The 14,304-nt window shown below is 42.8% G+C and overlaps 1 protein-coding gene across 14 annotated transcripts in view; it reads right to left on the bottom strand.

The window, feature by feature from the left end:
* TRRAP (transformation/transcription domain associated protein) overlaps window positions 1–14,304 on the bottom strand; it is a 113,308-nt gene that overhangs the window by 98,091 nt on the left and 913 nt on the right. For 13 of the 14 annotated variants that reach the window (XM_023246566.2, XM_023246564.2, XM_023246571.2 and 10 more), the window contains exons 2-8: window positions 12,444–12,604; window positions 11,954–12,003; window positions 6,481–6,591; window positions 5,148–5,252; window positions 4,152–4,235; window positions 2,807–2,863; window positions 1,251–1,376 (exon numbers count right to left, since the gene is read on the bottom strand). In XM_023246566.2, the coding sequence (XP_023102334.1) occupies window positions 1,251–1,376; window positions 2,807–2,863; window positions 4,152–4,235; window positions 5,148–5,252; window positions 6,481–6,591; window positions 11,954–12,003; window positions 12,444–12,543 (633 nt within the window). In that variant the 5' untranslated portion in view covers window positions 12,544–12,604. Of the gene's footprint in view, window positions 1–1,250; window positions 1,377–2,806; window positions 2,864–4,151; window positions 4,236–5,147; window positions 5,253–6,480; window positions 6,592–11,953; window positions 12,004–12,443; window positions 12,605–14,166; window position 14,304 lie in introns of those variants that run through there. The other variant, XM_019820423.3, reaches the window with a different exon arrangement.

Here is a 14,304-nt window from a genome sequence, read left to right as displayed (position 1 = left end):
CCACTCAGCATCGCCCCAGGGAAACGAAGAGAAAGGAAAATACTGCCACATCTTTGTAAATATCTGTGGTGAAAGATCCAAACCACTTTGAAAATAAAGCACAGAGAACTATCGTTTAATATAAAGGTTTTTACAGACTTTCCAACGTCACCACCTATGGTAAAAACATCAGGAAAATTCGTCTAAACTCAGACATTCAAATCACCTGAGGAAACTTTATTTTTTATTTTTTGGGGAAATTTCCAATTAGTATCTATTATTTTACTTAAAAGAACAACAGCAAAAAGCACAAATTTACCCAGCTGTATTCAAAGGTATTTATAAACAGAGAGCGCTTACGATAAACGTAAGAAAAAATTCACTAGTCTTAACATATTAAGAACTCCCAGCACAGGTGAGGAGAACGTCAGACACAGATCCAGAAGGGGCAACGGACAGGAACAGACAAGCAAGAAAAGAAACACAAAGACGGACATCGAAACCAAGTTCCTAATTCAGGAGGAGAAAAGGAAAGAAAGCTTTCTCCGACATGTAGTTTCCTGTTTGTTCTAGCACAAACTGAAACATGCTGCAAAACAATGGCAGTGAAACAGATACAGATGGATAGTATCCTTGGATCAATCCTAATAACACAGCCACAGTAACTGCTCAGTACAGGTTACCTTTACGCCAGACGCTTCAAATACCTCACATCTCCTGCAGACAATACTGGCATTACCTTCACAAAATCCCACCAGACGGGCTTGTCAGATAAGGAGATGGAAAATTAAGGACAGAACAAAAGCTATGTACTTTGCTACAGCCAAAAAAGCCTAAGTGGTGGGGCTGGAACATCGTCCCCAAGTTTTAAGCTTCTGTCCTCAGACCCCATGCTCTCAGGTACTGAATCGCAAATTTATATGCAGCTTAAAGGGACGTCGTCAATGTCAAAGCTAAGGATGGAACAGAGGTCACCTCGCCTGGGCAGCTGCTCTTCCCAACAGAGGATTCTGGATTTGCACTACTGTCTTATCACTTTATCTTCCCATCCACAGTGAGCAACAGTTCACGTTTAGGACCTGCGGGCTGCACAGCAGAACCAGTGACGCTCTCAAGCACTCACACGCCTCTGATCTTAAATACCTCAAGTGCTTAGAGGAAAAATCCCCAAAATACACTAAAAATACACATGAAGAGTACCTCATTTTTTTCCTCTACCAAGTATAGGAGGCATGGATAAAAACAAAGCAAAACGATGGAAAAAAACTTACTGTTCTTGTCTCACTGTCCTCGCGCTCTGGATTGACTTTCACAGCAATTGTTGTGATCATACCAACCATTTCTGGGGGAGGGACTGTGTTCTCGGGGATCACCTGAGGGTTCTCAAAGTAGCGGTTCTGCATAGAAAGAGCAGAAATCATTCTTCCGAGGCAGACACAATATTCCTCAATGAAACACACCTGACACCTGATGGAGCAAACCCAGTGTTGCACGCTTTTCCGTTGCACTGATGCCATAGTACTTGGGGTCCTCTTTACGGACAAAGAGACCATGACAGCGACATTCTCTACCGTCAACAATGGAAAACAAAAAACTCGCCCAAAGTATTTTCTCCTTTTTTTCCTGGCTGGTAAGAGATCAGGTGCATGGCATTACGTCACTACCTCGGCGGGGGGGGGGGGGGGGGGGGGGGGGGGGATGTAGCCCCTCCCTCTGGTGGTAGGAAACTCAGAGCTAGTCCCCACTGAATCCACTTCCCAAACAGTCTCCTACACATAGATCAAAGACAGGAATGGAAGCAAAGCACAGGCATTTTTAAAAGCCAGGGCCTCACTGCCATCCTTAGTTCTCAATGCGATTTGGGCTTTAGATTAAATAAGACCACTTCTTATGAAAAGCAGCTTTTCTGACTGAATGGCAAGTGTCAGCACTTGCTAACTCGGTAATAATGGTAACTTGACAATTTCAGAATGCAACAAATGAAATTTTATACATTCGTAGATTAAAATCCTTAAAATACCAAAAGGATATTACTTCTTTGATTTTTAAAAAATTCCTTTAAAGCTTAAAAAAAAAAAATCTTTAGAAAAACTTTGATACACGAACAGATTCGTGCACAATGATTTTTACCAAAAATCTTTTACCAGTATTACTTGTGATTGTGACAGGAAGTGGAAATTGGGAAAACCAGCATCAAGGAGACAATCCAGGTACACGCACAGGACGGGAAATTATGGGGCCACTAAGAACTATGACTGCTGGCAGAAAAGTGTGTTACAGGATGTTCCAAACTGGTCCCAGTGGCACCGTCTATTAGGTGAGAGTAAGGTGGGGAGGAGACCGCCCTCATGCACGCCATGCGCTTTCACACACTGCTGAAGCCACTGAGAAAGACTTCTTTCAATAGAGGAAGGAATTTTAATGACACTGAAAAGGAATCTAAAAGCGGACACTACCTCCCAAAAAAACCTCACAATAGGAGTGCAACCATCTTTAAAAAGCGTGAAAAAAGTGAAAAAGTGAAACTTTAATATCAACGGTTGCTTACAAGTGAGAAAATTACAGACGATTTACCTTGGGTTTTTTGTTTTTTTGCAAATTTCTACACTAAAACACACTGCTTTTACGTAAAAAATGACGTATTTAAACAGTGAAACCAAAAGAACTCCTTTTAAATGGCTGATTTATCAACCTCCATTCTGACCACCACTAAACACTCCTCATCCTCAAATTCACATTCCCCCAATTATTCCTTTCAACCCAACTATTCCCTTTGGAATGAGGAATAAATGTATACAAATAGATTCAAACGATATTAAAAACATACCACTACTTTTGGAAGCTCCTTGTAAATCTGTTTCACAAAATCCAAAAAATGATGAATCTGAAAGTAAAATTTTAAAAAGACAACATAAGAAATTTATAAACAGAAAATACAGTAAGTAATGCAAGTGCTAATACACGAGTACAAGCAGGAAAAATGTCAGACTCAAATTCCAACAGGCAATGAACATGAACAGACAAAAAAAGAAATAAGAAGGAAGTAAGTTTCTAAATCAGGAAGAGCAAAGGAACAAAAATGAAAATAAATACCACTTATTGCCTTTCAAAAAGTACTACTATCCATGTGAGATGGAATCCAACCAGAGGGAGACTCTCCTATACTACACCAAGGGAAGCATGAACCGCTCAAACCCTTCTGGAAATCAACTTAATGACAATCAATATCTCTCAGAAGCATTAAAACATTAACTCGCTTGACTTGATAACTCTACTACAAAACCAGTCTATGCAATAATTTGAACTGTAAACAAGATATTTAGCAATAGTCCTAACATAAAAATTCTGCAATACCTTAACTATCTAAAAACAAGGGCATCGTAAGAAAGACTACTACACATCCATTAAAAATCAACTTCGTAAAGAATTTTTTACGATCGGGAAAACACTCTTATGTAGGAAATATACATATACATAAGATAGGGACAAGGAACAGAAATCAAGACATCAAAATCGCTTTCTTAAAATGACAGGAATTCTATTTCATCTTTACTCTTTTAACTGCAAAATAATCTACAACATGCATTTACTAAAGTTAATGTTAGAGAAGATACTACCTTAATTATGACTAACAGCAGGTTTAATGCTTACTTTGTAGGTACCAATCACTCTGCTAAGAACTTAACTTTCATACTGAATTCTTCAAGCAATCTTTTGTGGCTACGTCCTGTGAGGGCGCTCATTTTATGGAAAAAGCTCCAAAGGGCTAGGAGCTGACCCAATGCCAATTACAGATGGTCAATTACTGGGTTACAGAGCTGAGATTCCAAGCCAGTTCTGACTTCAGAACCCACATCTCACACCCTTGCAGAGCATACAATGACTGGAGCCTTCCAGCACATCAGACCTGTAAATACCAGAATTACCCAAACAGCCCTGCCAGTTTAGTAGTTTACCACGTTTCAACTAACGTACCAATTCAGCAGAATATTCATATAAACGTGGACCAAACAAAAGTCACCGTGAAACCCATAAAGACTTTCCCCCAGACTGAGGCTATCCTTTTCTGGAAAGCAGCATGTCCCATCAATTCCAAAAGAGAGTACACACATTGTGCAAAAGAAAAAGCCTGTTGACACACTTTTATAAATGCTATCAGTCTAAACACTTACTTCTTGTGTGATGGGTGGCCTGAACTGTTTGTGTAGCTCGATAATGATTCTTAGACAAATAAGAACATTCTCTTCGTTTTCCGTCTTAAAAAAGAAAAAAAAAAGCATTGAAAAAGAGTTACACTTCTAAGGTTATTTTAATCTAAAGATCACAGGCTATTTTCTAAGCATTTTTCTGTACACGCACCCAACGTCAGCCAACCCAGATTTCGTGTGTTGAACACAGAACGCAGTAGCCTCAGACAAGAAGCTTTTGAGGTCTTTGGTGGACCAACGGAAGGGTATGCTGCCAGTGAGCTCTGGAGAGTAACACTTTGGCAAGTCACACCATGAAGGAAGGTCTTAATGGTCCAAAGGACGCTTTCTCGTTGCTTAAAAATGCTGCCAACAGAACTGGCGAGCATCCACCCCGTATTGGACAAGCTGCTAAATCCTTTACACTCTCTGAATGGGGGTGTCCTCCACATCTTACCTATGAGGAAGCTAAGGCTCAGAGAAGGTAAGCAATGAGGCTACCACAGCAGCTCACCCATGGCAGAAGAGGCTCTGAATCCAACTCTATCCCCCTCCAAAGCTCACCCTTCCAAGAGGCCCCGAAATACAACAGAATTCTAAACCCGTTGGGACTAAGCAGCAAGGAAAGTTTTAGAGGTTAACATTAACAGGTATCAGTGGATTCACCCGAAGAGTTTGAGAAACTCTTTAGCAGCATCTACTGTGCCTGAAGTAGAAGAAAACCAAAGGGCCCTGCACTCTGAGTCTGTCTACCCAAACCTTTCCAAACATTTCCACTATGTCTACTCAATTCCCTGCTGACTCCATGAATCTTCAATTAATATTTCTTCGTAATTTGGTTGGCAAAATGGACATTAAGAAAGTTTTTACTCATGCGAATCACAACTTCAGTGAAAGAGAAGCATGGAATACCAGATTCTACAAGACGAAAACCACTGAAAGTCTGAATACGGCTAAATAACAAGAATTCTCAAAGATTACCTCTAAAAAGCGAAACATCACAGATAGAACGTTTTTTGTGTGAGGACGAAGATGTTCGTTGGTTGGTATCCTGTGAATTATTTCAAGGACCAGTTTCCGCAGTTGCTGGTGAAGAAAAATAAAAAACATAAATATCAAATCCTTCCAAGAATCCCAGAAGAATTCTTTTATACTCTCCAAGTTACACAGCTGTCTGCACCCCACACTGGGAACCACCCAACTACAAGATGGACCCCATTTCAGGAACAGTCTTGTAAATTACTTAAACGTAATCCCAGGTACGTACCGCAAACCATTACTTCAAGCTTTCCACAGTCGTGTACCAAATCAACCAAGCCTAACCCTCCCTCTTTGAAAACTTATCACTATTTCCAGCAGAAGGGCACTAGTGTGTGATTGCTGGCTGGATTCCAGATGAAAGAGCACAACACAAACTGAACTTGGTCTGGGATCTCCCTCCATCATGTGTTTGGTTCCTATGATCCTCTCCCTGGTTGATTCTCTTGGGCCCGAGGACTGACTGCATCACAAGCTGACTAAGCTTCCGGAGTACGACTGTGGAGTCAACAACTAAAAGGTAGGTCAAATGTGTAGATCTTCAACTGGTACAACACAAAAATGCTTTGTTTAGCATTATGTTAACTTTTAAAGAGTTATTTTTAAGAGACATGCACTGAAATATTTATAGAAAAAATTATGATGAGACAGTCTTAAAATGATCAAGGTGGGAAGGGGGGGGGGGTGCAAAGCACGGGGGCGGGTACAGATAAAGCAAAACTGGCCAGAAGTTACGAGAATGGACACTAAGAGTAGATGAGGCACTAGCTATGGAGAGGGTCACCTAAGGGATCACTCCCTCTTTTTGTGGATATATGAACTCGTCTATAATACACAGTGTACACATGTCACCAGTCAGCAAAAGAATTAAAACCAAGACATTTAATTGAAGAGGCATGGTTTGGGACAAAACTATCCTTACGTGACAAAACCTCTCCTACTCTATTTATTATTTTTTTATGTTTATTTATTTTTGAGAGAGAGAGACAGAGACACAGAGTGTGAACAGGGGAGGGGCAGAGAGAAAGGGAGACACAGAATCTAAAGCAGGCTCCAGGCTCTGAGCAGTCAGCACAGAGCCTGACGTGGGGCCCAAACCCACGAATGGCAAGATCAGACCTGAGCTGAAGTCAGATGCTTCACCAACTAAGCCACCCAGGTGCCCCAAAACGTCTCTTATTTTAAAGTGGAACCCTAAGTTTTCTCACTTGTTTTAATTCATAAATGCTTGCAAGCCAACATTTTCTCTGCTCGCTGACATTTCTGAACAGATTACCTGGGCTGGTTTCTCCTGAAGAAACTGGACCTCCCCATCTTGAAGAAATGTGAGAAATCGGGGGATGATGTGCTCGAGGAATGTGGAATATTGAGGAGATGATGTGACATTCTAATTAGGCAAAGATAAAAGAAAACCCCGTTAAGTCTGCGTATTTTCATATTTTCATTTCCCATTCACACTATAACCTCAAAAGAGAAAACACTTTAGCGAGGCCAACAGTAATTTTTACTGCTTTTAGAGGCTTTTGTGATGGAAGTTTTAAAACTTTAAAAAAAATTTTTTTTAATGTTTATTTATTTCTGAGACAGAGAGAGACAGAGCATGAGTGGGAGAGGGGCAGGGAGAAAGAGACACAGAATCCAAAGCAGGCTCCAGGCTCTGAGCTGTCAGCACAGAGCCTGACACAGGGCTTGAACTCATAAACCGTGAGATCATGACCTGAGCCAAAGTCGGTCGCTCAACCGACTGAGCCACCCAGGTGCCCCTAAAAAATTTTTTTTTAACGTTTATTTTTGAGACAGAGAGAGACAGAGCATGAACGGGGGAGGGGCAGAGAGAGAGAGGGAGACACAGAATGGGAAGCAGGCTTCAGGCTCTGAGCCATCAGCCCAGAGCCCAACACGGGGCTCGAACTCACGGACCGCGAGATCGTGACCTGAGCTGAAGTCGGACGCTTAACCGACTAAGCCACCCAGGCGCCCTTAAAGTTTTTTTTTTTTTTTTTTAATGTTTATTAATTTTTGAGAGAGAGAGTGAGACGGAGCATGAGAGGAGGAGGGCCAGAGAGAGGGAGACACAGAATCAGAAGCAAGCTCCAGGCTCCGAACTGTCAGCACAGAGCCCGACACAGGGCTCGAACCACACACCACGAGAATAGGACCTGAGCCGAAGTCGGACGCCCAACTGAATGAGCCACCCAGGCGCCCCTGGGGTCTCGTGATTGCAGTTTTAAATTAATTAAAATGACCACTGCTTCTGAAATCCAATTTAAGAGCCCAAATGTTAACATTGACTGTTAAAAGTAGAAATACTAGCGCTGTGGAAAATGTGGAACTCAGAGCCTGCTCTAGAAGGTGGCTGTGCCACCACCTGAGTAAGAAACTTCTGAAAGGTCATTTAGCTTCTAGATCTTACTTTCTTCAGGTGGAAAACAAAGAGCCTAAACACACTGACACCTCTTTCTAATCTGAAGCTTATTTACTGGTTAGATCTACATTAATTGGATTATAACCCAACCTAATCAATTATTTATCCCAGCACTGATTCTAAAAGAACAGAAAATGAAACTACAGTCTGGAGACCGTGCAGTAAAATGGCTCCTAGAGCACTTTCTGGAACCCACTCAGGAAGTGGGAACCTTGGGCAGTTACTCAGCCTCTGTGCCTCAGCATCCCCATCTGTTGAGTATCCTATTATTTCCTGATGTAAGTAATCATGTAAAGACTACCTGAGTTAATTTACAATGCAGCAAATGCTCTGCGGTAAATGCTCAATAAATGTCATCTGGTGTTATTACCAGAGCACCGTGCTATGGTAATATATTTTTTTTTATTCTTTCTCTCTTGGTCCTCACAAGCCCAACGTAAGTATTGTCTCCATTTCTCAGATAAAGAAGTTCAGAGAGGTTATAAACGTTGCTGAATGTCAGTCCGTCTGTAAGCTTTAGAAGTGGATGCAAATTAAGTCTAACAGCCAAGTCCCCTCCCCTGCTAAGGCCTCACTTGCTCATGCAACAAATTCTCATTGAGGATTCTATCACGTGCTCTGCGGGGATACAATGAAGAAAGTAGATACAATTCGTGCCCTCAGAGATGGGGAAGGCAGTCACGTGCTGGGAAGACCGATAAAGAACAATACAGAATTACGATGGAGGAGGTAATGGCAACTAAGGGCACATCTATAAATGGGACACAATGTAGTGAATGGAACCAAGGGCAGAGAACGCCTTCCCCAAGAAGCCATGTTTATGCTCAAACCTAAAAGGTGAGCAGGAGTTAGCCATGTGAAAAAGTGGAAAAGGACAAGGTTTGAAAAAAAACATACACAAAGGCACAAAATTATGAGAAAGCCTAGGTGTAAAAGGCACTAAAACTAGTTCCTAATGGGAGGGACGGAAGCAAGGGACTAAGTGGTTAAATTGTTACTATCGCAAGAAGCATCTGGGCAGTTAACTAAATACAAGTGTCTCAAACTCCAGACACTGATCTAGGCTGAAAATAAAAGTGTAGGGTTGTCTATCACACTAAGGTAATCTTGGAAGGGGAATCTACAAAGCGTAAGACAGAGGAAAAGGCGAAAACCAGAAAAGAGTATGGTCCCATGCAAAAGTAACGCCTGAGCACCACCAGGTTCCCAGGGCAAACCCAGGGCTCCATTCACACAGTACGCCGTGGGGGACCCCACCGTGCCTCGCAGCTCCCCCCAAGCGGACTATGAATTCACTGGGAGCAGGAACTGTGTTTGTCACCTCTCATGCCTAGAGCTTAAGACTTTTTAGGGAGATGCCCACATTCAAGGGCATAAGGTAGAAGATTCATGCTGGAACATTATCAAGGTTACCAAGAAATCCAGCTCATCCGCACATAAGCCCATTAGCAACCACGGATTCCATAGCTCTCAAAACGTCAGTTTCAAATTTCTCCCATAAAAAAGATTCATTCAACAAGATGCCCCGTTGTGCGGCCAGCATTACAACTTAGCCCCCAGCTCTTTGATCCGTATGAATTTTTCATGCGAGTTCTAACTCAAAGCTTTTATTTTCTGTCCTGAAAGATGGTCCATACGACATTTACTTAGATCACAATTTTATTCCTAAGTGCTTGAGGAAATTTCTAAGGCTCCTGAAAGCACTGGAATTGTTTTTAATTTCACTCGTCCCATTCAGACTTTCTTCCAGGGTGGAAATGGTGGCAATACAGAATTACCTACTGATGCTCATCCTCGTATTTAATTCTTTGAGGGGCTTAGTTTTCTGGATTTTACTTAAGGCAAACGTTCATATCATACAGATTTCAAAAGTCACTATTTTAAAAAGCCCGAAGTATACTGCTTTGGTAAACGTTTAGTTCTCTGGATTGAATCAACGCACCCGGGACCAAAGTCCAAAATTAACTTGCTAACAGCGAGAAATGAAACAAGAGGCAAAGGGGCCAGACACTTAATCCAGACAGCCTCGTGCCCACACTCAGAGGCCGGATTCAAGTGCTTGTTTCTGCAGGTTCACGAGACCCTCCATGACTTGATCCTCTCAAACCCACTGGGGCTGTGGTTCTCACTTACCAGCTCTGCCAAAAACGCAGAACGCAGGCCTATCATGTCCTCCCTTCCACCTCTTTTTTTAGTTTTTTTGTGTTTTGTTTTTAACAGCTTGTGTTAGCAGCTTGGGCAGAAAAGAAAGCTCTTTAGCTCAAGCTCTAAATATCTCAGGATTTTTTTTTTTTTCCCCAGCTCAGTTCAGGGCAACAAGTCCTTAACGTCTACTTAGAACAAAACTACCAAAGAAAAACTCCCACCAAATGGAAATACTCCCCATTACTACAGATCCTAGGGCATCTGATTCATCCCCACTGATTCCGACCTTTGCAATTCAAATGACCACGTCAGAAGCTAGAAACATTTTGTTAATTACATGAACTCTCTGAGAAAAGTTTTATTATCTCCACACGAAAAGTAAGAAATGTGACCTTCTCTTCTGCCTATGAAACTAACAGCACCACACTAACCATAAAGTTGGACAAAACACGGGAGAACAGTTTTCAGGTGCTGGACAAGGGCCACGATCTCCAGAGGGGAGGTTACATGGCCACCACAGCTCTCTGCTCAGGCACGGATGCCCTGACGGGCTCGGCACGCTGGCGCCCAAGGACGGTATGATGATCCTGCTGAGCTGAGGAGCAAACACCAGAGTTTCAGGCAGTTCAGGTGGCTAGAACCTGCAAAGGAGAACCCCAGAGAAACAGGAAGTACAGGGGATGGTCTTCTCTGAGTCCTTGAGACCTTGACTGAGGGCTGAGCTGCACGTCCGGGTAAGAGGAGGTAACGCTACCTGCAGCTCACCAAGAGGGACGAAGACCCATCAGGGGTCTAGCAGTGCTGGAGGATGTTGTGGGTCCGGCCTGGCCACACTGCACTTTCTTAACACCTCTTTCTCACCCCAGACACCCAGCTGAGCAAGTTCCCTGCCCTAGAGTAAAGCCTCTAAACAAGCAAAGCCTCAAATCAACTTCTGATGATATCACCTGGAGCTGGAGTTTGGAGGCTAAATTCCACTGACTCAGAGAGAACTGGGGACCATCTCAGCCTTCCCACAGGTCCTCCATACCATAGCATAAAACCAAGCCTCTGCAGGTTCGAGGAGATCAGCCGGCCACTGAACTGCCTACCACAATCAACATATCAGCGCTCTTCAGAGGGAGGGAACGGAAGAAGCTAGAGTCCCTACATTTCACATACAATATTCAGCATACTCAAAAAGTCCCAGACGTGCGAAGAGGCAGGATCATGTGACCCCCAGATTCACTCAAGACTTGAATGCAGTCATTATAAATGAATTCCAAGAACAAAATGGGCATTAATGAACGATGATCATCTCCGTGAAGACCCAAAATCTAAAAAGAAGAACCAAATGGAAGTTCCAAAACTGAAAGGACAATAACTGAAATAATATAAAAAATAAATTGAAATTTTAAAAAATCTCAGCAGTTGGGGCGCCTGGGTGGCTTGGTCGGTTAAGCGTCCGACTTCGGCTCAGGTCATGATCTCACGGTCCGTGAGTTCGAGCCCCGCGTCGGGCTCTGTGCTGACAGCTCAGAGCCTGGAGCCTGTTTCAGATTCTGTGTCTCCCTCTCTCTCTGACCCTCCCCTGTTCATACTCTGTCTCTCTCTGTCTCAAAAATAAATAAACGTTAAAAAAAAAAAAAAATTAAAGAGAAAAACATCTCAGCAAACTGGAGAGGACACAAAACACTGTGACCCTGAAGGCAGGCAGTAGAAATTATCCAATCTAAAGAACACAGACAAGACAGACTGAAGAAAAGTGCACAGAGACCTAACATGACACTATAAAACCGGGGAATGTGAGACTCAGAAGAGAGAAACTGCTCAAGGTCACGGAAGTGATTAAGTAACAGAGCCACAACGGACTTCCAGCTCTCACTCCACCTGTTATTATGTGAATACAACAAATCTACCACACAAGTGTGAGCGCATCCTGAAAGCATATGCCTCAAAACGAAAACAAGTTCAACCACCAAAACCAAAGCAACATTCCTCAACATCACTCGAAGTTCACGGTCACTAGGGGAGGAAGTTGGACAATACTGTGTGCAGGTCAGATTTCAGTTCTGAAATGCAATAGGTCACACTTACAGAGAGAACGATTTCTGACTTACTAGTAAGATTGACAGAGGAGCAGTTGGAAAGCACATGTGAATATTCAGCTCACAAGAAAAAAAATAAATTAAGCTCATACCTCAAAATTTTCACTAACTTCTTGCATCATTTTTAGCTTTGTTTCATCAGCTGTAAATGACAAAACAAGTCATCAGGTAATTGAAATTACGTTAAGGGTCTTCAGAAAATGGTAAGATTTAGGGAGGTAAGAGAAGCAATCAGATCTTATCAGTTTGACTGTCATGGTCCAACAGAAGGCACCTAACTTGTTCCCTACCACCAGTCACACACACACTCAAACTCCCAGACATACGTGTGCATGCACAGACAAGGGCACAGATATATACATACATACACACACACACACACACACACACACACACACACACACACACGTGTGCCTCTTTGGGGCTCCAGCCAGCAACGCTCATCACTTTGCTTCTCCACAAGGCAGGGAATGGGAAAATTAGGATAAAAGCTGACATTACTATTTATCTCCAGGTGCATGTCATTTGAACGGAACAGAATGAGTCCCGATAACGCGCTTCTTAATAACAGAATTGACTCACGTGTATTTACATCCGTGAGAGCTGCCACGAACTGAAGGTATTTTTTCATCAGAGTGGTTTGGTCAACCACCGTGGCCCCTTGTGTTGCAACAAATGCCATTTTTTTTTTCAGCCGGTTGGTTTCTCAAGAGAAAGGTATCAGGTCCATGAGTTCACCCAGCCTATGAAAAGAAGCACATGGTCTGTCAACTTATTAAAGGCACAGGCTCACAATCTATATGGAAAATCTTACCTAAATAACTACATTAAACTAAATACTTTTTAATTAACCCAGAATACTATTCATTCTGCTTTTTGGAAAATAAAATTTACTTATATCCATTTTATCTATTAACTTCTAAACATGATTTTTATAAATAGACGTCCCCCTCTCCCCCTTACTGTATATCTTTCTTTCCCTAGGCCAGGGGTTGGCAAACTCTCTATAAGCCAGAAAGTAAACATTTTAGCCTTTTTAGTCTCTATCACAACACTTAACTCTGTTATAGCCAATAAACAGCCATGGACAACCCACAGACAAAAAATCATGGCTGTGATCCAGAGAACTTTTATTTATAGACACCGAAATTTCAATTTCATATAATTCTAAAATGTCATGAAACATTCTTCTGTGGATTTTTTCTCAACCATTTAAAAATGTAAAAACCGGGGTGCCTAGGTGGCTCAGTCGGCTAAGCGTCCAACTTTGGCTCAGGTCATGATCTCACAGTTCGTGGGTTCGAGCCCCACATTGGGCTCTGTGCTGACCGTCCAGAGACTGGAGCCTGCTTCGGATTCTGTCTCTCCCTCTCTCTCTGCCCCTCCCCCATGGGTACTCTGTCTCTCTCTCTCTCAAAAATAAATAAAACATTAAAAAAATAATAAAAAAGGTAAAAAGCACTCCTAGTTCACAGGCTATATAAAAACACACAGCTGAGGGGCGCCTGGCTGATTCAGTCAGTAGAGCATGAGACTTTCGGTCTCTGGGGTGTAAGTTCGAGCCCCACGTTGGGTGCAGAGGCGTAGAGATCACTTAAAAATAAAAATCCTAAAAAAGAAAACAAAAACAAACACAGGCAGCTGACTGGATTTGGCAACCTCTATCTTAGGTGATTGGTTCTCAAACTTCAGTGTGCACTAAGATCACCAGGTGCCAAAGACAGACTTCCAAGCACTACCCAGAGACTGTGGTTCAGTGAGGGACCCAGGAAGCTGTAAATTTTGTTTGCAGCTGGCACAAAGTAGGTACTTAGAAAATACTCCTTCAATGAATGAATGAATGAATGCATGCATGCATGCATGCTTCAGGTCGTTGATGACCACACTTCAGGAGCTACCTCTCCAGGCTGACACTTGGTTTGAATTTTAAGAGCCCTCACAGAAGTATCTTGAGAACCTGATGAATTTGCTTTCACCCATCTTCCTTGTGTATAGAACTGTTTAATTCCACTGGGCACGAAGCCGCAGTTTCAGGACTTAATTTGCTTCTTCTGCCGACCTTTGCAAAGCCCTGCCTACCGGATGTACTCCCTTGCAGCTCACACTTGTGCCCCAAGTGATGGGGACACCCTGACTCCACAAAGCCTCTTCTGGCCACGGTCTCCGAGACCACCAAAAAAAGCACTTGGATGCAGAAAAGACGCCGAGAGGTGCTCTATCCCGCTCCTCCTGCTCCGGGCAGGAAAACTCACGGAGACAGAAGAGGGGGATTCCGTCAGCCCTGCTGGAAGACCTGACTACTTACTGCTTCCTCTTTCGGGCATTTCACCGAATGCCCCCATATTCTCATCCCTGGGGACCCGAGAGTCAGGGTGAGGGCCTCTCTGTGCCTACGAAACTTCGGGTCGTGCCCAAACTCCTTGGACCCCCTTTTTCACCGAAG

The sequence above is a fragment of the Felis catus genome, chromosome E3 (genome assembly GCF_018350175.1).
Source record: "Felis catus isolate Fca126 chromosome E3, F.catus_Fca126_mat1.0, whole genome shotgun sequence".
NCBI classification, from domain to species: Eukaryota; Metazoa; Chordata; class Mammalia; order Carnivora; family Felidae; genus Felis; species Felis catus.
This window is presented reverse-complemented; position numbering and strand designations above follow the sequence as displayed.